This window comes from Perca flavescens, chromosome 21 (genome assembly GCF_004354835.1).
Source record: "Perca flavescens isolate YP-PL-M2 chromosome 21, PFLA_1.0, whole genome shotgun sequence".
In the NCBI taxonomy this organism is placed as follows: Eukaryota; Metazoa; Chordata; class Actinopteri; order Perciformes; family Percidae; genus Perca; species Perca flavescens.
This window is the reverse complement of record NC_041351.1, coordinates 20,731,951-20,759,351: the sequence shown is the minus strand read 5'-3', so window position 1 is coordinate 20,759,351 and position 27,401 is coordinate 20,731,951. Positions and strand designations below refer to the sequence as shown.

The window sequence follows — 27,401 nt, the reverse complement described above, 5'->3', positions numbered from 1 at the left end:
TTCTCCTGGCTCTACTTCATAAAACAAAGTAAATCTTGTTTAGCTTTAAGTTGTGCATGTGTAAGTAAAACAATCGGTATTTGGCTATGTTATTGGAATTTGGTTGTGTTTGTGCAACGTGACATCATGATTTCGCGTAAACATATATTATATTATTGTTATCTAATATATTATATATATTAGATAATCTGTACACATTTTGAGCTATCGGCGTCTATGTCTACGCCATATGCAACGGACGGTTTGGGTTTAGGAAAAGAAGAACGGGACGGTTGGGTTTAGGAAACATGACACACAGGAATGAAAGTCCTGTATTGTTTGACCCATCCACCACCCCAACCAACCTACCTATGCGGATTTTTAGCTTTCATACTACTCAATACCGTTCTTTTCTCAGGAGAACTTGGCGTAAATTAACATGCTATCGCAAGGTAATGTAAGTCAATGGAGGCCAAACGGCGTTGATAAACACGCAAAAAAAACATTATGCGTCCTTCCCGCCCACCAAGAGCTTGGGTCTGTCTGAGGTTTCTGCCTAAAAGGGAGTTTTTCCTCACCACTGTCGCACTAAAAGCTTGCTCTTAGGGGAATTATTTGAATTGTTGGGTCTTTGTAAATTACAGAGTGTGGTCTAGACCTACTATAGCTGTAATGTGTCTTGAGATAACTCTTATGATTTGATACTATAAATCAAACTGAATTGACTGTCTAAAAGATTTTCAATTGCACAATTGTGGATTGTGACAACGAACTGTCGTGTAACACTTTGCGCAGCTTTCATAGACGTTACCATTGGATACAGACGGGCTGAAGTTGTGGCTAGTTGTGCTACAGCTACAGATGAATCCTAACACTCCAGTCCAAACACTGCCAAAGAGGAGAAGAAATTGTATATCATAGCACCTTTTCCTTAAGAAAAATGCTGTTCCAAGAGTGGAGAGCTGCAGACAGAGCCGAGGTTAGCTGGTCGGTGATCAGTGATCAGTGTTGATCAGTACTTACACACGAAAGCATGGCGGCATAACGACAACTTCTCTATTTCTCTATCCCTCCATAATGTAGTCAGACACTTATAACAACAATCTGAGCCTGTCAGTTGCAAAGGTTAAGGACTTTTAGTGGACGTACAGCTCGGTTCACTGCTTTGAAGATTATTGTTCTTATTAGTCCCTTTATAGACACCTAAGTCCATGGGGAAATTAGGGAACAGGGTGAAAAAAAAAATCAAAATTCCCCTTTAACAGAATGCAGAGGTATTGTTTGGGACTAATTGAATGTTGTAATGCAAAGACAGCCAATTTGACTCAAAGAGACTGACTGCGACAAAAAATAATCTTGTTTTAAACAGAGATGGCCCAATACCGTTTTTTGCTTCCCGATACCGATTCTGATACCTGAATTTGTGTATCAGCCGATACCGAGTACCGATCCGATACCAGTGTGTCATATATTTTATTATGTTTACTAACTGTATACTACTATCCCTGTATGGATGTGATATGATTTATATTCTTTTATTATCCAGTTTGACAGTCAGTTATAACGGAAAAAGAACATAAATAAACTACTTTAACGTAGATTTTCTTTAGGTCTTTATTACGTGGTATCGGATCGGTGCATAAACTCCAGTACTTCTCGATACCGATACCAGCGTTTCAGGCAGTATCAGAGCTGATACTGGTATCGATACCGATACCGGTATCGGATCATCTCTAGTTTTGAATGAACTTGAGAATCCATACAGACACGCCAGGACTGTTTCTTTTCTTTTTTATCAGCATATTTACACTGGACATAAGTGTTTATGAGTGTGCTGTAAGTATGTTTGGATGTATGTAAGCGGATGTGAAGATATATGATGTGAGACAGGACCACGGTTCTGGTAAGCACTGGACTTTCATTTGTAAAGCACAAGGATCAGAAGGGGGGGAGTCGTCACACATCAACATGTGTTGAGACTTTAAACAGGGGCTTAGGGTTAAGGGGTAGTGTACGTGTGTGGAAGGGGGTGGGGGGGTCTGAAGCATAAGCCCCACTACGGGATTGACCGTGTGAAGAAGTCACAGCTGCTACTGCCTTTTTAGGAATCTGTTTGGGCCTGGTTTGTGTAGAAGTGGCAGGACAACAGATTAAAGTTCAATCATAAAAAATATTTCCCAGAAAAAGAGTGGCTCTGGAGGAAGAAACCTTAGCAGCGACAGCTAAGGAACTAGCATTTTTGTTGTTGTTTGTTTGCGTAAGTGTCATTATACCAGATTTCAGTGAAAAAAAGGCAAAATATAAATCATGTAAATGACCTCTTGAATGTAAAGGCAATTTAAATCCTGAGCAGTACAACAAGAAGAGAAAGTTTTTTTTTTTTATGAAAATCTTAAGGATTATAATTTAAAGCAGATACAGATTAATTATGCTTATTCAAAAACTTCATAACTTATCAGAAATTGCCCCACAGCAGACCTGGGGCCATGTAAAATACCACCATGCTGGAATGTTGTTCAAAATGGATAGAGGGTGAGAGGACCTGGGGTTTAAAAGGGGCCCAGCAGCTCATTTTTTTACCCTGGGGCCCCTTGGCAGATTATTCTGCTCGTGTTTACAGACATGATAAGGATGGTTCAGAGGACAAGCATGTCAGTTTTGGGTTTATAATTGTATTTTTCGGCTTGCACAGCTTGATAAATTGTTTAGATTTATATGGGATTGAGAACACAGGTTACTCTGCAAACGTTACAAACAATAGGCTAACCCAGGTGATAGTGTCTAGGGCTGTTCCAATACACAAAGTATTCAGACTACTATCAAAGTCAACTTGAAGCCAGATTATTTAATTTGCAAACAAAATAGTTTTATAATCCAATATGTTGGAGCCATTATACAACTTTGTTTTGTTTTGTTTATACAGTATACCACGTTAGTGATGCTAATTAATCAGCAGTTTTATGTCTGAGCACTGGGTGGAGCATTGCCTTTGGGACGGCATATAGGTAATTTAACAGCCAGGCATAAACAGGTGTGTGGCTAGGGGGGTGGGAAAGCATACAGCTTTTCACCGTGTCAGGTTTGCGTGTCATTGTTTGATTTGTGTGCAAAAGAAAATAAATGGAACTAAACCTGAAATGAAATTAAATGAAATGGATTGTAGTAGTGGCAATGTGATGACAAAAAAATGCCACTGGAGGGAATTTGAAACCATTTCCAACGCTTGCTGGTGCAAATAACGAGGTCCGTCATCATCTTAAGGTTAATTCTTCATTTTATAAATGCATTTAAAAACACCTACAAAAAGACTGACTGTGCAAGATTAACAACGACCAGACAAGATCTAAAAACATCACCCGCACACGCAGCTGAGGGTTGAAAAACTGTGTGGCTTCCCAGATCCTAATTCCTCAATCCCCTTCTCACCTGTGATTCCCTTTCTAACCTCCGGTTAGCACACATACACACAGGTGCGCAGTTGACACAGCGAACAAAAAATATACTTTTTCACGGCAGACATGTTGACATGTCACAGTAGGAAAAGCACAGGTTTATTCAAAACCATTAATGATGGCTGCATTCCACTTAGGAGAGGCCCTGGTATTGTGCATGCTGACTCACTGAAATAGCTTACTGGGACACTTGGGCCGGCCCAAGGCATAAGCTAACTAAGCGGCTGCTTGGGGCCCGCTGGCCACCATCTGACGGTCCCATCTGGGCTCCCGTAGTTCCGAATGGGCCCAGCCCTCCCCCCGCGCGTTTGCCATGGAGATACACAAACAACATGGCAGCGACAGGGACTAATGTTAGTTATTTTCTAATTTCTAATTTCATTACTTACTTAACCGGAATATTTGCCGAAATGACTGGTAGCTCATTGTGCTCTGTACCCGGCTCAAAGTCACCTGTTGAATTGAGCCACTGTTAAGGTTATCAATTTCAGCTGTGCTTTTCCTACTATGACAAGTCAAAATGTCTGATGTGAAAAAGGTCCATTCACTCACACACACACACACACACACACACACACACACACACACACACACACACACACACACACACACACACACTTGTTTGTATTGTTTGTGCGACGGTGAGCAGGCCGCCAGGACAATAAATGGGTTACAGCACCGAAATGCAGACACAGACTCACTGAAATAGCTCACTGGGACACTTGATGGAATTGAGCCATCGTTAAGGTTATTAGTTTCAGATGTGCTTCTCCTACTTTGACAAGTCAAAATGTCTGCTGTGACAAAGGTCCATTGGCCTAATGTAGAAGTTGGTGAAAGACTCTACACAATATATCCCTTCATCCTCCGAACTTCAACCAATATTAGGCAAGGCAAGGCGACTTTATTTGTATAGCACATTTCAGCAACAGGGCAATTCAAAGTGCTTTACATAAATCCTTAAAGAGCAGTTCAAAACAATAAAAAATATAAAAACAGATCAAATACGAGAATAAAAGTTACAGTGCAGTATAAGAAATTACACAATTATTTAAAGGAAGGCAGCATTAAAAAGATAGGTCTTCAGCCTTGATTTAAAAGAACAGAGTTGCGGCGGACCTGCACTTTTTTGGGAGTTTGTTCCAGATATGTGGAGCATAAAAACTGAACGCTGATTCCGCCTGTTTAGTTCGGACTCTGGGGACAGAGAGCAGACGTTTCCCAGACAGGGGCGATTCTAGGATCAGACCTTTAGGGGGGCTCAGCCCCTAATGAGTATGTGACACGGATACAGTGCGTCGTTAAAAGTGTTAAACCTAAATCAGTCATTTCATTAGCTGATAATCTCTGAGCTAGCTAGTAACAACAACGTCAGCTAACGTTTTTATAAATCACAGTAACAACGATCAATTTGACACAATGTTCTAACATTCAGCAATTTTTAGTTGCTTCCGTTTCAATTTGGGTTCTAATCTGCGCCATGAAATTACCAACTTCATCTCTGCGGATTACTAAAGTTTCACTACCGCACTCCTGCTCTCCCTCTGACAGATTTAGATTAGGACTTGGCCTAAAGGCCCTGACACACCAACCCGATAATCATCCGTCGGACAGTCTGGCGAGGTCGGTGACTCGAGTCTGTTTGGTGTGTTCTGTGCCGTCGTCCGTCGGAGGGGCCGTCGGCCTTCATTTTGGCAGACCTGACATGCTGGATCAGAGGGCGGGCAGTCGGACTCAATGACCAATCTGATTGGTGGAGCGCTAACCCGGAAATGGCGAGCGGGATGAGTGACGAACGCCTCTCAAAATCTGACAAAAATCTTTTTAAACTGACCTTTGTCGTTCTGAAATGAAGACAGATTCAGCAACTGCACGGCCTATTTCTCGCTTAAAATGTTTTCAGAAACATGTTTCAGTGAACTGTTTTTGTAAAATACGAGATCGTATTTCCAACAAGCCGCCATCATCGGTCAGCTGGAGAAGCCAGACCCATGTGACGCATTCGCAGAACGTACGCTCAAGTCGACGTCGCTTCGGTGTGTTACGAGGCACTTTTTGGACCTCGGGGAGCCAACTGATCAGTCCGACTGCCTTTTCTGCCGACGTTCAGCCGTTGGGTTGGTGTATCGGTGTATCGCCTTAAGGCGGGAGTCTTGCACAACCACCTCCGATTGGCCAAAACAACGTCTCTGTCAACCCTTCCCTTGACTGGGTTACAGGTGCGTAGCATTGGCGACAGCGACACCTGTAATTGTTTGTCCTCTGTCACTAACAGACAAGTTCGCAAACTCTCACGTGAAGCACCAAAATTGATTTTTTTTTTTTAAAAAGGGATGGGTTGAGCCCCCCTAAAACGGGTCTAAAATCGCCCATGGTCCCAGACGACCTGAGAGGTCTGGGTGGTTCATAGTGTAGCATCAGATCAGAAATGTATTTTGGCTCCAAAATGATCACATCCATATGTTTGATGAACAACAAAACACATTTTGTGTAAGTTTGTTGTATCTTGTAAAAATAGCTATTTTCCACACTCTCATTCCAGCCTATGGTTTATGATGGGTGTAATTACAGAGGACGTTGCTGTCCACGGCCCCTGCTGCTGTAATTAACTGGTACAGCAGTAGTCTACAGAGAAAGCAAACAAACATGTAGTGGTTAATGAGGACAAAATGCTGGGAAACTACATAGATGCACACATTGGTTGGTGACAGTTATCATCCCACCCTGCCCTGCGCCGAATCCCCGCGAAATGCGCCAGTCTGCCACGCGACGGAGGCGCAAAATGGTAATCTTAACCCATTTTCCCTCTTTCTTTCTTCCTCCTCCTTAGTTTGAAATATGAAACCTGGTTCATTTCAGCCAAGTCTCCCCCACCGGGCTCACATAGTTCCTCCAGCGCCAACGCTGCTCTGCATTTTACCCAGCTTCTTTTGGCTTTTTCAGTCCAGTTTTGACACTTTGACAGGAAACTTTCCCCCACTCCCCTTTTTTTTTTTTTTTTTTGCTAAGGAACCACCCATTTCATCATTATATCCATTTCTCCCCTGGACGCGTGTTTGGGATTTGTATCTGCAAATGCTGTTTCAAAAAAGAAAAACTGCTAACTGCATGTCTGAAATATCCGAAAAACGTAATTTTTTTTTGAATCATTCCCATTGAGAAGAGAGCATCTCTCCGGCTGGCTCTTTTACCGGGATACGGACGGCCATGCTTGTAAACTGAGCTCAAGATAAAAAGGGACGTGGAAGCATCGCCTGCATCCTTTCCTTTTGTCTTTGTTGCCTCTCAGCCTCTTTAATTGTATAGCTAAGTCTCTGGGATGTAAGAAGACGCTCAAGCATTGCGCTTTTGGTTTTTTTTTTCTTCTTTTCATCCACAAGGAATTAACTTTTTTTTTTTATCCCGAGTTGGGGGGAAAAACTATGGCGAGACTACTGTTGAACATGCGTCTTGTTTTGGTTTTATTCGGATTATTTTTGCTCCCTTCTCCATCCGCAAGAGCCGAGCCGGAGCAGCAGGACGAAGAGGAGGAGAGTTCCTGTCAGGGCGCTTTTGACCTGTATTTTGTGCTTGATAAGTAAGTGGAAACAAGATTGGAACTGTTATATATAAACACATAAACAAAAAGAAGGAATATCGTCGGGATACTAGCCTACAGCAGTTTCCCGGGGTGAAAGAAGCTAGCAAAAACACACACACACACACACACACACAAAAACAAGCTAACATCTGCATTTATTTTCATGTCACTTCTTGACGTTCCTTTAGCCTACGTTATTTCAGCCAGGTGCGTAGGCTACGTGTGTCGTGCTGTAATTGAGGACAAAAAGAGGCCAGCTTATTTTTCAAACATGAGTTGAATGGTAGGCTACATAGGTTTTAGCTTCTGACATTATTGTTTTAAAAGAGTAAAAAAAAAAAAAAAAAAAAAGACAAGTTTAGGCTAAGTTTGTGTGCGTCTTTGCGTGCGCGGGCGTGTGCGCGCGCTTGATGACGCTGGAAAGAGAGGCTGACCTGCAGAGTAGCCTAGATACAGTTTGCTGAATAAGCAAAACGAGGGCTGACGATTTGGATGCAAAAAGAATCATATATCTCTTTCTTCTCTCTCTCTCTCTCTCTCTCTCTCTCTCTCTCTCTCTCTCTCTCTCTCTCTCCTTTCTCTCTCTCTTTCTTTCTTTGGAAGTTCAAACCCACAGCTTCTTTGTCCACATTAATTTTGTCAGAAAAAACACTCTTTCATTCCAACCCATGCCAAAGGGACTTTTTTTGCTCTTTGCTCGGTGATTTCTCACTCTTTCATTTCCTCTTTCTGTACGCCCACATAGGAAAAATGCTGTGGTTGTGTGACATCTTAGTGCTGGACTTCAGCAGGAAGGGGGGGAATAAAAAAATGTCAGAGAAAAGCAGGAGAAAACGTCTAGAGTGCCTGCTTCTCTTATAACGCCTTTACTGTGAGGTTTATACTGTGTGCATTCAAGTGCAGTAGCCTGTCATCTCTGACATCCTCTGTGCCATATTGCAAACTCAATAGCGACTAGAACTCACAGATTAAAGATATCTGGATATCTCGTTGTTTTTGAGATTCAAGTATGACTATAATTTCTGTGAACAAACAAGCTATCATCATTGTAAGCAACAGGCGGCAACTATACTGGAGAATCTGCTTACAGCGAAATAGGAACCTCTATTGCATTCAGTAAGAAACTTTATAGGAGCTTCACTATTCCATCTTGACGTTACCTAACCTGGATTTAAGGCCTAATTGTGGTATCAGCTCATACCCCTCCCTTTGCATTAATAGGAATGGGGAGGGGAAACAAGATAGGGCAGGAAGCAACGTTTATAGACAATGTGGTCTTGATTTGGAGAACAAAATGTTGCATGCAGCACTTTTAAAAGCCAGTTTTTTTTTTTTTTGGGGGGGTGTTCATCTATGAGGTTGTGATAGAGAGAAATTAAAAGTATCATGCAAATTAGCATCACTGGTGAATGTTATGTCATTCTAAAGCCCCCCCAGTGACAGTTAAAATGCCTTGCTGTACCCAGTGAACTCCACAGCACCTTTTGACTTTTTTTTTTTTTTTTTTTCCTGGCTTTTGATTCCTGAATAGAAGTGGACACAAAACACGGGACTGCTCCCCAGATGTGGAGGGCTGCATTTGGCCTGCGCTGCGCGGTAAACACTGCAAATAAAGAAACAGCTTCTTCTTTTCTTTTCTTTTCTTTTTTTTTTTCAATGTCAGATGCTATTGTTAGCTGGTCTGCATGTTTTGGTGCTCCCTCTGGGGGGTGAGTAACTAACACGGGTTTAGACATTGGTTATGGACTTCAAATTGAGAGGAAGCTCATTAGAGACCTGCCTCAGCCCCCCCTCAACCCCGTCCCTCAGGCGTGAGGGGGTTTTAGGAGACGCGGTCTGAACCCTCTGCCCGTGGTTGATCCATGTGGAAAGTAACGTGCGTGAGAAGGGGTTTCAGTTCGGGATAGACCGATACTGGCTTATCAGGGGCGGAAACCGATACCGATTATTAGCAGTTAATGAAACCGATAATCAATATTTGGAACCGATATGCATTTAAAGTGAACATGAAAATCTTGAAGTCAAAATTAAGATTTTAGAATGTTACAAAATTTGTTTGAATGCTTTAAAGTGCTCATATTATGCACGTTATAGGTTTACAAAGTGAAAAAGCCCAAAGTCCACCCCAAAGGGACTTACCATCTCCAACAGAAAACACTGTTCACAAACTGCTCCAAACAGGTCTATTGTAGTCCAGCCTTTACTTCAAAGACAAACGTGCGTCACTTTGCATTATAACCACGTTATAACGCACATGTGCGACTACCAACAAAGATGGAACAGAAGTGAGATGTCTCACTCTGTAGCTAAAACAGAGAGCTCAACACACAGGGTGAAAAGAGGAGCTGCGGCAATGTGCAGTCCAACAAAAATATGGTGTTTTTTGAAGATTAAACCACATACACCTATTCTGGTACAACCTCTACATTCAATTATGAACCTGAAAATTAGCATAATATGAGCACTTTAAGCAATTATTTCATAAATTAGAAACTTTCAACTTTTCAACATAATACACAGTTAAAGGTCCCATGACATTGTGCTCTTTGGATGCTTTTTTTTTTTTTTTTGTTTAGCAATTTTTATTGATTTTCCATTAAACCAAGTAGCATTTTCTACAGCGCATATTGGACCAAATGTATACAAACATAGTATGGCTGTGCTATACAAATACTAAACAGTGTGAAAGATACCCCCCACCCCACCCAACCATCCCAGTTTGTCCCTTTAAATTCAGATCATCACAAAAGTAATTGTCCATTGAAATGCTTGTCCAACGAAGGATTGCAGAAGGAGCATATACAATTCAGCACAAACACTGTGCTTGTTCCTTCCAGGAGAGCAGGATGAGACGCCTGGCAATCAGGGAAGTGAATGCTATAAGGGGGCGATTTTCAAGGGTAAATCCAAATAGGGCACTTACAGGGTTGAGGGTGATGTTTCTTTGAAGCATCTTAGTGTAGGCCCCAAAGATGGTGGCCCAGAACATGCTAAGTTTGGGGCAGGACCAGAACATGTGTATATAGTCCGCTGGTTGACCTTTACAGCGAGGACACAAAGGGTCCACATTAGGGAAGATTTTCACCAGCCTTATCTTCGTCAAGTGTGCTCTTCGAACTATTTTGATTTGTATCACGCTGTGCCTGGCACAAGGGGAAGAAGTATGGATTAAGTCAAGCACAGCCTTCCATCGATCATCTGTAAATTCCTCTTCTGGGTGGTTTACCGTTCAAATTAAACAAAGATATACTCCTCTCCAATAAGATAAAGAATGATTTTTTTAATCAGGATGGGGAATATTTTGAAAGAGGTTAAGAAATTTTGGCAACATAACCATTTTAATAAGATTAATTCTGCCTGCTAAGGACAGCAGGAGATTCATCCATCTAGACATGTCTTTTTTTGCATTTTTCAAACAAGATGTTAACATTCTAAGTGAAGAGGGACAAGAAAGCAGGCGTGATCTCTACCCCAAGATATTTAAAGCCCTTGTTGGCATTTCTAAATGGGAAATGTGATGCAGGGATTAAAGTGGCTGCCTGATTAAGAGGAAACATCTCGCTTTTTTTCAAAATTGATTTTATAGCCGGAGAGATTTCCGAATTGAGCCAAGATGTTAAGAATAGAGGGAACAGAACTTAGTGGGTCTGAGACATATAAAAGAATGTCGTCTGCATATAGGGATAATTTGTGCGTAAGGCCCCAATGTTGTATACCCCGGAAGTCCCCAGATTGTCTAAGAGCAATTGCCAGCGGCTCAATGGCAATGGCGAAGAGCAGAGGAGACAGACTGCAGCCTTGACGTGTGCCTCTGCCAAGAGAGAAATGCTCTGATTGCTGTCCATTAGTAATTACTGTGGCTGTAGGGTGAGAGTAGAGGAGGTTTATCCAGGAGATGAAGGAATCTTCAAACCCAAATTTTTTTAAGGTTGCGAACAAATATTGCCATTCGACTCGGTCGAACGCTTTTACAGCATCAAAAGATATAACCATTTCCGGGGAGCGGGACAGAGGGGAATAAACAATGTTAAAAAGTCTTCTAAAATTTGAGCTCGAGTGTCTATTTAGGATAAGCACTGAAGTGGATTTTTATTTATTTTTTTATTTATTCATTAAACATGGCTTGGAGCAGAGGGCATAGCGTGGGTGTAAATTCGTTATAAAATTCGGAGGAATACCCATCTGGACCAGTCTTGTTACATTTCAAGGAATTGATAGCTTTTAGAATCTCTGCCTTGGAGATCGCACCTCCCAGCAATGATTTTTGTTCAGCTGGAACAGAAGGAAAGTGAAGGTTATCAAAGAAGTGATTGAGTTGTGAAAAGATGTCAATACATTCAGAGCTGTATAATTTACTGTAGTATTGTTTGAAGGTGTCGTTAATTTCCACGTGGTCTGTCACGGTCTCCCCCATTTGACTATAAATCTTAGGAATAAGGCGAGATGACTGGGCTTGGCGAGCTTGCTGGGCTAGTAGCCTGCCAGCCTTATCACCTTAATCCTAAACCTTAAATTGCGCTTTTGTAAGTAAATAAGTGGCCTTGTCTGTGTCTAAAACAGTTGGGAAGAGCTATGTGAAGTCGACAGTCGATGCGAGTGTACGTGTGATGGACATTGGAGAAGAAGGAGAATATCTTTTGATTACTAAATTTGAATCTCCAAATGTCTGAAACACCATGTTTGCTATGACATCTTTGACAACTTTTGCAGATTTGGTGAGGGGTTAGACCTTGTTTGATGATCTGTCTAACACGGTGCTGAGTACACAGTACAGTAGTTAAAATCGCCTCCTATTATCAACTTATAATTGTTATCGCAGGGAATGGCGGAGAACAGTTTGTTAAAGAAGTTGTAATCATCGTAGTTTGGAGCGTAAACATTGATCAAAATGACAAGACTGGTGAATAGACGACCTGCTATGACAAATTCCCATTTTTATCAGCAATCACTTCCTCAGCTTGAAAGGGAATGTCCTTGTGTATGAGGATTGCTGTCCCTCTGGCCTTAGCATTGAACTGGGAATGGTACACTTGACCAACCCAGCCTTTTTTAAGATAGTTGACGTGATCATTCTTAAAATGGGTTTCCTGCAAAAAGGCTATGTCTGAATTTAATTGTTGTAGATAGGATGTTATTTTCTGTCTTTTCACCCAGATATTCAAACCCTTAGTATATAGAGAAACAAAGTGAATGGGCCGACTTTGATGATGATGTAGATGCCATATCTTATCAGATTATGAGGGTCTGAGTAGTGATCAGCGGCAAGGGCGAGGGGTGGAGAGAGGGGAAAAAAGAAAATAATAAAAAGAAGAGGAAAAGAAATTGAGAAAAACCAAAAAAAAACGACAAAATGAAGAAAGACATCTGGAAGGGGACAGGGATCTCGAACAGTGCTCAGAGCTACAAGCTTAGAGAACACCTAATTTACACTTGAACTCTGTTTTTACAAAGGAACGAAACACGCATGCTTACGTAGCCTGTGTGTGTTAGTGCGCCCGTGAATGCGTGTGTCCACGTGTGTACATTCGCTAAGTAGCACATCCGATAAATAGAGGAGAGGTATTAGATGTGCCTTGAGTGTAAACAACAGAAGTATTAACCAAGGTCCGTGGCAAAACTATATCCTGAATTACCAAGTTTACACATACCATGTGTGTCCAATAGCCTTAAACTATTGAGAATGAGGAGATATCGTCACGGCACAGCACCCCACCCCCAGAAATCCCCCTACCGCCATTTTGAGCTGCTCATGTTCATTGTCTGTGTTAGTTGCAGAGGTCTTCATTGCAGTTCTGTTTTTCACTATTCTAGATTCTAGATAATTCACTATTTTAGAATTCCTGGAACACACTGCTTCAGTTCCACCCACGATTTTCTTTGGAAAGCGTAGGAACCATGTGTCATATTTATCAGAGTGTTCAAAGCAGCACCACTGACGTGTGGTGTTCCTCAGGGTTCTATTTTGGCGCCGATTCTCTTCTCCTTTTATTTGCTTCCCCTTGGTTCCATATTAAAGAAGCATAATGTCAGTTTCCATTTCTATGCAGATGATTCACAGATCTACTTGCCTATAAAAAGTAAGGGTGATAATTCCCTAAAAAGACTGCTCGATTGTTTTTATGACATTAAAGCCTGGATGGCTTTAAACTTTTTACATTTTAATGAAAGTAAAACCGAAGTCATGATATTTAGACCCAGTAGTGCTCTTGGCGCTTCCCAATTGGACCTGGGTCCTTTGTCATCCTATGTTAAGTCTATGGTAACTAACTAACTTTGGTATTAAGATAGATAGTGAGTTTCAACTAGAGAAGCAGATCAATTCTGTTGTAAAAGTGTAAAAAGCACGAAGGAGAACATTTGTCCGATGTGACAAGGAGACGTCGGATTTCTTGAGTGGCTGCAATTAGAAGAAAGGACATTACTTTCGACCGCATCTCCCAGTCGATTAGAGAGTGTGTTTTCTGCATTTTCATTTGGGTAAGTTCTCTTAAAATCTCTTTAATCGTGTTTGTGTTGTCGGCTCTTAAAGCCACGAAGTGCACCTAACGTTGTTGCCTAGCCTGCTAGCTAGCTAACTACAGTGCTAAGCATAAGTGAATACACCCATGCTAATCATTTAACATTAGACTGTTAGCTGGGTCGCTGTCTTTTGTGACATTTGTGTTTGTAAAGTTTAATGTCTGGTGGCATTTTCATCTCTTTTTATAAGCCGTTACTGTATATGCGTAACGTTAGCAGAGATTGTGTGTTTATCAGTTGTAGCTGCAGGATGGGTAAAGCTGCTCCTGTTAACTTCACTAGCGACGTTAAATGAAAGCTAAAACTTTTTTTAAATGTAAAAAGTATAACGTTCCGTAACGTTACGTATTAGCTTTCGTAACGATAAACAGATTTTTTGTGTTTGCTGTCTTCTAACAGGAACTAAGGAACAAACGGAGACGGTCACTGAGGATGGAAAAGCAAAAGACATTTATTCGAACATGACTTTATACTGTACACAAGTATATTCAACACGAAGCGACGATCAGACTCAGCTGCCGATGATGGTGTTGTTTCAAGACTGCACACAGAAGGAGAAAGCTTTAGGTTAGCTAGTCCAGTAGTTATTCAACCTGTCCTGGTAAGATTAGAAATATATCACAAGTATATTTAAGCATACTGTAAAATAAAGGTACTTCATGTAACTGTAGTGGTGTAGTTTATTCATCATGGTCTTAACTGACAACTTGTAGTGGGTGTTTATCAATGCTGTTGTTATGACTTTTCATACGTTGGATGCAGCCTTGTAGCTTGTGTGTTTACAGTACTATCTAACCTTTCTCACTTGCAGTTTACTGCATATCATACTGCCTGTGGCAACCTCCATTGGCTGGTAGCGTTTACCTTGTGGGTGCTGATCATATTTTGCACTGCATTTGTTTGAAAGCTAGAAGCTACTGGACGATGAGCTAATGTTACGTGTATGCAGTAAACTGCAAGCTAATGTAGCTACTGTAAAGTTACCTACCTTCGCACGTTGCGGGCAAAGTTGCCGACAGAATATTCTCCTCCTGCAAGCAGACTGACGCTGATTCACCTTCTCCATCGCAACAAAACAAAATTGAACAGCACTGTTCACAGTTCCACATCAATTTTGTCCAGTGTTTTGCCCCTGGCAACCGATAGTGTAGGTAAGCCAAAATGGTGGACGGGCTCAGACACCTCCCAAATCGTGACATGACAGCAAGCTACCATGAGGTATGTCCTCATTCTCAAACGTCATAAGTACATAGCCTACTAATAAAAATTAAATCAGAGCATAATAAGCACAGATAATAATGTCTTATAATGTTATATCATTATTATTATTATTATTATTATTATTATTATTATTATTATTATTATTATCACTGAACGATAGTTCATGAACTAATTCATATTTTGGGCGAACGTGAACTGAACGTACTGTATTACTGCCTGATGATCGTTACTGTGAACTCGTTCATTCTGGGTTCTGTGAACGGCACACTCTCTCAGTTTAACTTCGTTCAATAGGGTGCCGGATTTCTATAGAGCCTTCCAGGCGAAAAACAGGCTAAAACACACCGTAAACAGGCCTTAATATGTAGCGGAAAAAACACCCAATCTGGCAACACCAGCCACCAGTGTCGCACCGCCGCATGCGTCATCAAAACAAAAAGCAGCATGGAGGCGACGAAGCAGCTAGGAGGTGTCGTATGATCATTTAAACCAGTTTTATGACAAGGTTGGTGAGGAATGTGAAAAATCTTACATTTCTGTGCAAACTTTACCCGCCGGCTTTCAAAAAGAAAATCCGCACTTCAGTCACATCCACAACAAACCTGAAACAGCACGTTGAACTGAAGCAACATATGGAACAAAATAACTATGAACTAGTTACATTTTGGAACTGTGAACTTAGTTCAACATTTTGAAGTATGAACTATAAACTGAACTAGTTTATTTTAAAATTTGTGAACTGAACTTCATGTAGAAAGTGAACTTTCCCAACACTGCTATCTTCAGTATGTAGAATAGCAGAAAATACAAGGTACTGAAATGCTCCCAGTCATTCCTTCATCAAAGTAAGACACATATAACTACTTTGTGGAGAATAATTGGTCACCTCCAACCCTGCGTGGATTGCTTGTTATTTTGTAAATCACCAAAGGGTGTTGGAGTCAAAGGCGTAATTATACGTAATTAACTGGCCAATGCAACCCACTCCAAAAACTATTACAATTCCTTTACATAAATAAAGACCATAAATTGATGCAGAAAAGTCACAAATTGTTGCAGAAAAATTCACCAGAAAAGTGTTTGACGTAAAAAATTTCAATTTTGCTCAAAATTGAAGATTCCATGGGAATTAGCGGGAATAAACGGGAATTAATGGGAATAAACTGGATATTTTTAATATTGCTTGTTTAATGCTGTTAGTCTATAACAGGGAACTTAAATGTACGTAGTTGGAAAAAAGCATACATCTAGCAGCATAATCTTGGTTAAAACAACCTGTTTTAATGCAACTTCAGTTGAATGTCCTCCCTGTATTCGTCAAAGACATGCACGCACACAGTAATCAGCATAGGCTACTACATACTGGCCAACATTTTGTTTTTAAAATACGGGAGTTTCTTTCTTTCTTTCTTTTTTTGGGGGGGTGGGGTGGGAGGGGTAATGCATGACCCATTGCTATTATTAACCTATGTGTGTTAATTGTATAGCCCACTAACCATAGTAACCGTAAATCAAAATTGGAATGTTTACGAAATTCCCCAGCTAAACTTTCCATGGAAAGCAATATTAAAAATATCCAGTTTATTCCCCTTAATTCCCATTTATTCCCGTTAATTTCCATGAAAGTTACCAAATTGGAATGTTTCCAAAATTCCCCTGCTAAACTTTCCATGGAAAGTTTCCGGAAATTTACCGGAAAATGTCCGCCCCTTTGCAACCCTAGTGAAAAGTAACACCTAATCAGCTGTGTGTTGATAATGTAGGAATGATCAACACACTAGCGCCTCTGTGAGGCTGTACTTAGGCACAGTGGTGCTTTGAGCTAAACGCTAACGTCAGCATGCTAGCATGCTCGCAGTGACAAGGCTCACATGTTGAGAGCAAAGTGCAGCTGAAACTGTTGGGAATGTTATTAGTTTAGTTGACTGATATTTCAGTCGGAACCAAAGTGGCGGACAGACCAACCAACTAACTTTGCCATCCCTAGTGCTTAACATTAAAACATCATTATTGAACATTAACTCGGGCTTTGCACTATTACCCAACGTCAACATCATGTCTGCAGACAAGGTTGGTAGTGTTAAGTTGGCAAAGCTTGATAGGTTTGGTATGTGTGCATGCAGACGTTTGAATGTATCTTATCTATTCTAAGGACTTTCTAGAGACCAGTCAGTTTAAGATGATATGGTCTCACAGTAAAACCTAGCTTAGAATGGGCACAACTTTCACATAGAGGAATTGGAGCCAGGAATGTGAGAATCTATTAGGAGCACGTGCCATAAAAGGTGTAGTTTAAGAGTAAACTGTTCCAACTGAAATAGATGTCTCATGCTGTGTAAGCACAAAAAGTGTTTAAAAGGTATTCATTCTGATGGACATGTGGTTCATCCTTGGGCAGACGTGTCTGTATGCTCATGGTTGTTCCAGTGTCATGAAAGTTTGTTCACTGTTTGAATAAAGTTGCACTTGATTTGTAATCCTCGGACTGGTCGTCATCTTTGAGGTCTCCCAACATCATTTCTGAATCATCACCCGATATCAAAGCTGATGGAGTTATTTTGATTAAGTATGAGAAACACACTGTGGGCACTGTGTTGTAGGATCATGAGTTTCACATTAATGAGAAACGATAACTGCTGCGTCGGCTCATAAAGTCGACTCCAAAGGCATTTATTGCTGACTTGGGCAGATGATGTCATGTCATGGCCCGTACGTGTAGGACAGTGCTGTCAGCCTGAAGGGTGGACGAGTTGGCTAATGCCATATGGGTTGGACTGGGCTTGGAAAACGTTTGGTTTTAGTGAGACACACGATCCTCAACTACTAAATGCACGTCAGAGCTGTATGTGATATCCTAAAGTAAAAGTACAGGTGTGACAACACCCACTAGGCGTCAAAGGGGGGAGGGGCAGCAACACAGCAACCAGGACTCAAAGGCCGCAACTAAATAAATGTAGGCTAGATGTTGGTTTTCCCTTCAAGTCCCAGCAGCATACAGGTGTTAAACTGCAACTCTAATATACGGGAACAAATAACTAAGAGGACACAGGATACAGATGCTGGAGTGAATGGGAGAGTGCTAACAAATGATGGTCAGATACGAGGAAAAACAGGGTAAAGTGACGCAATATTTAAAACCAAGGGTCTCCAAATAAAACACAACCAGGGTGTTGATTGATTAAACATGAACAAATCCATACCCTTGACAAATAAAAGATAAAAAAAAAAGGTTTTGATTGAATACACCTTGGCGGAAATTTGGAAATTTTTCCTCTTTCTTTGTTCCTTCCTAGCTTTTTCTAGTGTGAAAAACTCCAACATTACCTTGTTAGCCGGTTCCTGAATGGGCGTATGTGTGCAGTGCCGTGAAGCAAATCATTACATCGCGAGACCTGATATGACGCGATACTTCCTGACGCTGAGTTGCAAGGGTGGTATTTCCGCTCACAGGCGCTAGGGGGTAGCGAGACGACCACCATTTAACTCGGAAAAAAAAGTCCTATAACCATTCCAATGACTCCGAAGCTGTTCAGTTAATAGTTCATAGTTCATAGTTCATAGTTCCCCTTTAACTGATTTCTCCACTACTGTAACCTAAGATACAGAAACTAGACTAAATGCACAGCCTCACTGCACAGCACAGGCTAACCACAGCATGCAAACATGCTCACAGCGACAATGCTAACATGGTGATGCTTAGCAGGTATCATTTTTACCATCTCAATCATCTTAGTTTAGTTTTAGATAATTAAGTTGTACACATTTTGTCAGTGTTAATAAAGCAATGTGACAAATTGAAATGTTGACCTGATGATAGCGCTAGTGGAAAAGTCGGGTACATTTTCCGTTTGGCGAGTAACGAGTAAGTGAGAGGGCTACCTGCCACATGGTGAGTTAAGGTTTCTACCAAAATGGTTTTGTATTTCAGTCTTCCTTTTGGTGAAAAGGTGCAGCTACTTTATTCTTGTCGTCTGCTGTCTGCATATCGGAGCTTCGCGGGGGCGGGCCGACACGCACACACACACACGCACACACACACACACAAACACTGGCGCACACACCAGACGCCAGCCACCACGTCACTTCTGTTTACTGATAAACAGCGTTTACCTCACGCTAGTTAATTAGCTAGTAAGTGGCGATTTTTGGTAGCCAGCCTTCCAGAAGAAAGCACAATGAAATTAAATGTTAACCGATCATTAACCGTTGTCAAGCAGGAAGTTCAGTTCACCTGTCCAGGAGGCAAATTTTTCTTTCCTACTATGACCACGCCAAGACCCGCCCTTTATTGGCCAGGTGTCCATGATTACGCAATGTAACGTAACCTGATTAGTTCAGGTCCTATCCAACCCCTGACCAATCGGCTATCCTCAGGGGCGTAGCACCAGACCCTGGGCCCTATGCATAGGCAGTCCTGATGGGCCCCCATGTTCCTCAACATATTGCTAATTATACACATTATAGCCTATTAATTTAAAATTAAACATGTTTTAAATTAGGCTGTTACAATGGTGTGTTATATGCAAACAGCATTGCTAGTGTAGTTTATTTATTTAGCCTTTACCTCAGATTACATGTATAACCAAATTATCATTTGAAAGTGTATGTTCTGCTCTTTATATGGGTTGTCTCAGTTTGTTTTTAGCACTAACAGTCACAGAGATATTTAAGCAGTTTAGCACCATGGATTTCATTTTTTAGTTTGTGCTCACCTTTCTTTGAAAAGAAGTCAGTTACCAATTGTTTCCCCTCATTTAGTTTTCTCTCCTTCTCCTGTCTTTCCTTTTTTTTTGGTAGCATGATTTGACTTTCTTTGAGATAGACATTTCTACAGCAGAAGTTTGCGCTCCACCAGATGCTCAAGCGTGCAGATGGACTAAACCATTTGGCGCATTAGCAAGGGGTGGGTGAGACCTTAGTCTTTTTCTGTATACAAAATGTAGTCAGTCAATCAACCAAGTTATTCAGCCAATACACTAACTTTACATTTCATCTGACATGCATTATGAAATTTAATTAGGAAATGAAAATATCCAGGTGGAATAAAAATATATTACAGACTTTTCAAGGGCCCTCTCTCCCCTTGGGCCCTGGTAATCACTATCGGTTTTACCCCCAGTCCGACACCCCTGGCTATCCTAACCTTAACCACTCAAGGTCAATGCCTAACCCAAACCAATCGAGCTGCTATTGAAGGGCGACATTTTTTTTCTCGCACAGGAGGCTTTGACGCACTTTCCGCACTCCGTGTCCACGTTGATGTTCTGTGCATTGTCGGACACATGCAGCCACTTTGCTGTAACCGCTTGTGGGACCGACACGAGTCCACAGCAGGCCCGTGGCGTAGCCCGTCTTCCGCCGCCTCCACCTGCAGGTTGTCAGCTGTGTGTCTGCCTGACATATACTCTGTGTGTAGAACGGCCGATTTAACCCGCCAGTCCTCATCGATATAATCGGTTCATGTGTCACGTAGCTCTCCACGAGCAGAAAAAAAGAGAAGCTTAACTTGCTGGTTCAAAGTTAGGACTAGCAAGTTAATTAGCAGTTATGAAATAGATCGTACGACCAATTTACATTTTTATCATGCAAAAGAGGATTATTTTTTTTACACTGTATATTTTTTATTAATATTGGTTTAACAGATAATCGTATTGATGGTTAAACGGTTAATCATTAACATCCCTACCTGCTGGACTTGCAACCCCATCCATAAAGCTTTGTTAAGTAGGCTTAAGTTACAAATAAAAATGCAATTTAATATTTGGGCAGGTAAAAAAATATGCTTGGCTGGTGGATTTTTTCATCTATCCGCCAACTTGGCCGGTGAGTAAAAAAGTTAATTTCGGACACTGCCTTTAAGCCCTATACTGCTGCATATGTAGCAACGAGGATGTATATTTGCTGATTCAGAGCGGGCGGGCCGCATCTTGCTGTTTTATATGGAACACCGAGCCAGAGGAATGGTTTTGGGTGTGTTCTTATGGGAGATTTCACCTTTGGGCCAAATGCTGATCTTCACCTCTTGATGAAGACTGCAATTAGCCTAACCATCTTGTTTATGTTGATTGGACACAAATTAGAAGCGGTTCTTGCAAAGTACTGCTACCACTGATGCATTTTTGGACAAGAATATCACCGAAGGAAGGTGAAAGAAAAAAAATGCCATGTCACAAGCATGCCAACAGATGTTCAAGCTGTCTTCCCGCTCTTATCCTTTATGTCAATGTCTATCTGCTTTTCTGCCATGCTTTTCCACATGCTTTTTCCATTTATCTGTCTCTCTTGTTTCCTCCAGACTCCCATTACCGCTTTAAACCATACTCCTCATTGCCCTTACTTGGTGTTGCTACAGTAGCATTGTTTGAATATGTGAGATACACTATTTTCATTCATTATAATCCATCTCTGGTAGTCCCAGGCCAAATCACTTTATCATTTCTGTCTTGTCTTTATTCTTCAGAACACTAATCACGCCTGCAAAAGGTTGTTGTTGGTTATTGATGTAGTCACAAGTTGGCGCACCGGTTGGGCGTTGTGCCATGCTGCCTGAATCCTGGCAAGTCAGTGGAAAAACAAAACTGCAGCTGCTGTCCATAAATATTTTGGATATGTCTAGCAGTGGAATACGTTTTAGCTGTGGAATGACACACGCTCTGTGTTTTCCGCAGGAAGAAACATCTTGTTAAATGATATCAAGCTGTCTGAGGTCCCCCAGGCACCAAAACAAGTAGATAGGTTTTAAAGAGAATGAATGCCTCTCTACCTGTTATCCTGAACCCTGTAATAGTTGATACGTGACTCTTGACTTAGTCTACAGAAAAAAAAAAGTACATTACATAGTACATTTTAGATGGTCAGATAGTCAGAACAAAGAAAAATCTGTACATTTTGACACCCCCATCTCACACGCCTCCGGCAGCTAGTTATCCAATAGTTTTTGGGATAAAAAAATTAAACAATTCCTCCTGGTTTTGGAATAGACGTGCAGCATTAGCTCAGCAATCATGCGGTAAAGACTTTGACTTCTGCAATGGCTGTAAAAGTAGGTTAGTGGTTTTAAACAAACAAATTCTTGTGCCCAGTCAGTTAAATTGGAGCACCACCATTGGCTGCAGGCTGGGGTGGTGTGGGTAGGCCCAACTGCAATGGCAGACAGCCTCCTAAATGGAGTTAGGATTTTTTTTTTTTTTTTACTTTTCCTTCTTCAACACTTTGAACCGTGAGAACGAAGCTGAGAGCCGCAAAGACTTCAGACTGATGGAGCTTTTTCCCACACGTCGTCATCCAGTTGCCCTCTGGGACAGAAGTGCTTGCTGGGTAGTTAAAAATGGACTTGGTTGAATAATTGCAGAAATCAAAGCACGCTTCAGCTGTAATATCCTTTGCTACAGTTACAGGATTGCAGGCATAGTTAACAATGTCCTAAATCTCAAAATGGCCACTTTAGGGCCCTCAGCCTCAGCTGTTTTTGAAACATTTGAACGTTTTCTCCCTTGAAGGCACCGTAAAGCAGTATTAATTAATATGCTTGGCCATGTGGGAGCAGCAGAAGAAGCACACAGTGATATATTATGGACGTGCATTAATATGAACTGTTGTTAGGAAGCAGTTGCCCATTCACGCCCAGCTAACCAGTATAACTTTTGTCGTATGGAAGTCCAATACTCAACTTCCTGTTTAGCTCTGTTTAGGTTATCATTAGTCTCCCATTGCCAGACCTGTCTCCACAGCGCTGTGGAGTAGTTAGATACTAAATGCCATGAACATATTCCTTGTCAATCTTTACAATCATTCAACGAAAGAACAAAGCAGGCGTGCCTTAATGCACGATCCAAATATTCTTCAAAACTCGCCATTTTCAGCGTGTAGCTTGCTAGCTCGAAGTTTGTTGTTGGTTCATGTAGCGAAGGGATTTTGAGAACTGCTTCCCACAGAGAGCGGACGTCCTGCGCATGAGCCAGGCGCCGGATGTCAGGCTTTATCCTGGAAAAGTACTTCCGTTGATCCAGACTAGGTTCCCACCAGCTCCTGAGATAAATATCTGGCTCTTTAGCCGATACATTCTCCAGCTAGTCGCTAACTCTGTCTGTCTGCCTGTTGGTGCTGGACAGGAGCTTACAGTGAGGTTTTTCTCTAAAATTGACTTGATAAGTACAGCATCATTATGTGATAATGCAATGCAACTCTTAAGTCTTCACATTAACTGTATAATTACAATACAATAATACTGTAATGTAATTAATAGAAACCATTGGAAGACTGGAAAGTTAGAGAAATAATATCCACAACTCCTAAACTGTATCGCCTGTATTTGTATCAGCATAAATGTAAAGTAGACACACACACACACACACACACACACCGGCCATTGCAAAATCATTCAGTCAGCAGAAAAAGGCATTATTAAAAATGATTGAAGATGTTTTTACTCCTTGGGGTAGCAAATTCCTGTCTCCTCTTGACACGGTCTGTTTAGCATCGCTGAACAGTAATGATGCATATATTATCTCCCTTTGAGCCTACAGCTATTTGGAAACAGTAGATTACTTACTGTAAGTTTCCCAACTATGTATAATTTACATCACATTTTGTTTTACTTTAGGATTGTCTTTGTCAGTTACAAGAGCCGTGACGATGCTAGCTTGGGCAACAAGCTGGTGGTGTCTGGGTGGAGCTGGAGTTGATTTAGCGAGCTGCAACATCACAGCTGTCAGTTAAGCAAACCCAACCTCAAATATATTCCTCTGGGAGAACTTAATGTCTTATTAATGAAACCATTTTTACCACCCAGTGTGGCTAGTTCTAAATTTCATTTGGCCTCTTACTATCTGGATTAAGACAAGGCCAACCTTGGTTAGTGGTTCCAAAGAAACTTAAATCCACATGGAAACAACTCCCTCAATCCAGTCAATGGTATGCTTTTTTGAGATTCTTTAAGTATTTAGGATGGCATGCTGTGCATTTATGAGACAATTGACAGTAAAGATTAAAGGGAATGAGGTGGAGAGAAATGTAACAATGGTCCCCAATCGGATTTCAACCGGTTGTTCATGATCAGTACCTTAAAACCCCAAGGTCACATGGGCACTGGAGCATTAAAGTGCTCATGTTACGCTCATTTTCAAGTTCATAATTGTATTTTGAGGTTGTACCAGAATAGGTTTACATGGTTTAATTTTCAAAAAACACCATATTTTTGTTGTACTGCACATTGCTGTAGCTCCTCTTTTCACCCTGTGTGTTGAGCTCTCCGTTTTAGCTACAGAGTGAGGCATCACACTTCTTTCCCATCTCTTTGTTGGGAGTCGCACATGCGCAGTAGCTAGGTAAGGCCTACTAGCTAGCAGCTAGCACTGTTAGCCACCTCGTTCTCAATGACAAAACGCACAAGTTCACCCTAATCTACAAAAGAAATCGTATAGAACTACTTACAAGTCCCTCATCTACAGGTATTCCACGCAAAATTGGAATTGCGCCCTCGTTTTGAAGAAGTCTCCCGGCTAATCCTGCCTTGTACTGACCGAAATTGGAGATACAGCTAGCTGATGTGGTATTAGCTAAAGTGGTTAGCGCACATCAAATGTTTCAGCCAATGACGGCCGATTTTGACCAGCTCACCCGGAGACTGAAGGCAGGATACATTCAGAAACCCGTATCTTACTCAAAACAGCATGGATGTTTTTTTTTCCCTAGTTTGTATGCGTGTGGAAGCACCATAGACACAAAATAGCACAAAATAATATAGGCACTTTAACAGCAACTCTGATCAATGGTCTCTGTAAAAATAAGTAAAGTCAAATAATTTAAACATGTTAACCCCACAGTGATTTAATCAATTGTTTGCACCTTGTTTTGGTTTCCTGGTGGTTTTGGGGCTTCAGGTTTGTATGCCAGCTGTGTTGGCTGAAGCAGGTCGCGGAGTGAAACTTTGCCTCGCTGTTGAGGATTTCATCGAATCATCGGCATGCTTCCTCTGGCAGTCAAGTTTGCGTTCGAGCCAACAGATTTTTCACATTATCTCACTCCCACTCAGCTGAATTGACTGTAATCGAACTGCTAAGGCTCTTCATCTTTCCCTTGCTCTTTCCTTCCTTTTCTTTTCTTTTGTTTCTTTTTCTCTCAGCCCTCACATGGCGTCCTGCCAGACACATGCTCTTCATCTTGTTCCCGAGAATCTGTCCGATCAAGAAAACACTGTCGCGCGGCTTTGACGATTTGCTATGACATAACCTCAAACTGCTGTTGGGGCTTGATCGCTTTGTTGGCAAATTCTAACGCCCCCCCCTCATCTCTCGAAACCTTTATTTTATGTGTCCAAACCCCAAACCGCTGAACTCTAGCACTCAACTCAGACCAATTCAAATTAGATCAAAGGATCAAGATGGAAAAAGGCACCACATCAAATAGTTTCATCAAGAATCATAGAATGAAATGGCCCACTTCCTATCCCAACGCTGTTTGGACAGGTGAGTGAAACTGCAAGCTAGGCCTCGGTCCCACGACATCAGCCACCTCAGACAATGGAACTGTTCCAATGCTAACAAGAGCCATTGTGGTTCAGAAGTAAAGATAAGCAGCTGAAAACCAAGAGTTTTCAGATTCACACTGATGTTAAAAAAAAACCCCCCCCTCCTCTGTTGCTGTAATGGAACAATTTACAGATGAAATTGGCTCCTGCTATTCCTTCAGGTCAGAGGCCGTCTGTGTGTGCGCGATCCTTGTGTGACTATTTCTGTTTGCGCTGCACATTTAGTTGAACATCCAATCCAAACATCTCTCCTCCTCCACCTCAAGCTTTTTATATTTTGCAAGGATTTTGTTGAACTTGTAAGGTCTTGTCCTCTTTCTTTGCTCACTCAGCCTTGATGTGGGTGGACAAGTCATGTCATCAGATCAACAAGAGCTCTGAGAAAAATGCTTAGGTGGGATGTTTAGTTGACCAGAATATTTTTTGTTATCTTATATAATCAGTAGATGTTATGGTGGATGTTTTTTTTTTTTTTTATTTGGAGCAAGGGTCTACATATTACCAGCATGGGTGGCCCAAGGGAACCCAAACCTGAACCTCTAGCTTTGGCAGAGGTGCATCATGGACTCATTCTGCAAGATTCTTGGTGTTTTTACTCTTGACAGTTGCTTTCCTTTTTAGCAGCTCGGCTACTTCTGAGCAATCAATCTGTTTGTTTTTCTTGGATTGTAAGTCAATGAAATTTGAGTATGAGCTGGCTCTCGTTTCAGCTACTGTTGTTTGTGTGTATTCTCCTTGCAATGCATGTAGATGCAGAGCATTTGTTTGTTTTTAAATGGCAATAAGATCAGCATCTGCAAAAGTAATTGCCAGCCAACAAGCTTTCTTGTTCCCGCTTGTGGACTAGAACATTTGGGGACTAGAAGATTACGAACACAGTATTTTTCATAATGTACATTATCCAGTCTACAAAACAGAGCATTTCGAGTCTGGCAGGATAAGACACCTTGAATCACTTAGGCATGATGGGAAAGTCCCTGGTATTCCCTGGTTATGTCTACCCCCCAAGCCTGGGCAAATCATTACTCCTCTTCTGCCAAGTAATAATACAAAAACACATAGGGTATAACCTCTGAGAGACAGTCAATTGCAAGGCAAATAACATTAGTTACAATTCATTTCCATTTCAACTTTTGGCTAACAGGCACTGTATTCCAAAGCAACTCACAAGACTGTGGCTCTGTTGGTTCCTGTATCTTCAAATTATCCAAATAATCAAAATACATTGCACAGAAAATAAACATTGTTGACAGTAATCTAATTTACTGAACATCAATCCAAGGCATAAAAAGCACATAAGCCAGATATACTTCATTCTGTTTATTATGTCTAGACGTGATTCTCAAACTGGAACTGATAACAACTAAAAGGTAAGCTAGGATAACAGAGTCAGTGTTTAGTCTGGTTCCCATCAACTCCCATACACGCTGTTTCAAATTTATTAAAAACCCTGTGGATAAAAAATGGTGTTGACCTTCTGTCCCATACAGAGAAATGGCAACACATCAACGCACATTATTCTAAGAGCCTCATCCTCTAAACAGGCCTCTAGTTTGACCACAGTCAATTAGCTCATTTCCCATGTGTCATCTCTTTGGCTAACGGATGACCCACTGTCACATCATGTCGGAAGCTCTCTCCCTTAATGCTCACACTTAATTTAATTGCTACACACATACACACATACACACAGTCTGTCTGCCCAGAGGAAATGAAGGTAGCTCCGTAGGGAATTTTTTTATAATAGTCCAGTTTTATGGAGCTTCCCCTGGGTAGACCAGGCCCTATTTCCTCAGCCTTTAGGGCCTCATTCAGGATACAGGAGGGTGCTAAATTATACACCAGACCACATCACCAGCCTCTTTTATCTCAGCATGCCCTTAAAGTATAGCGCAGACTAATTGTTTGAAGTTATTCCCCAAGTGGTGTTTGTGATACATTACTGGGATGGTTATGAAATTAAGGTTTAATTTCCTTTACTCCAAGGTTTAGCAACAGATAAAGGATGTACTAGCTATCTACGTGTTGCTAGCTAGACAGCTCAATAGCAATTTAGCTGTTGATAGCAACTGTGGAATTAGAGTAATATTTCTTTTGTTAAATAAACAAAACAATCGTTTTT

The 27,401-nt window shown here is 41.2% G+C and overlaps 1 protein-coding gene across 1 annotated transcript in view; it reads left to right on the top strand.

Annotated features, from left to right (window-relative positions):
• The first annotated feature begins 6,320 nt into the window (after positions 1-6,320).
• Positions 6,321-27,401, top strand: part of antxr1c (ANTXR cell adhesion molecule 1c) — a 60,148-nt gene continuing 39,067 nt past the window's right edge. The window contains exon 1 of the mRNA XM_028568586.1: positions 6,321-7,008. Within this exon, the coding sequence (XP_028424387.1) occupies positions 6,854-7,008 (155 nt within the window). The 5' untranslated portion in view covers positions 6,321-6,853. The remainder of the gene's footprint in view (positions 7,009-27,401) is intronic.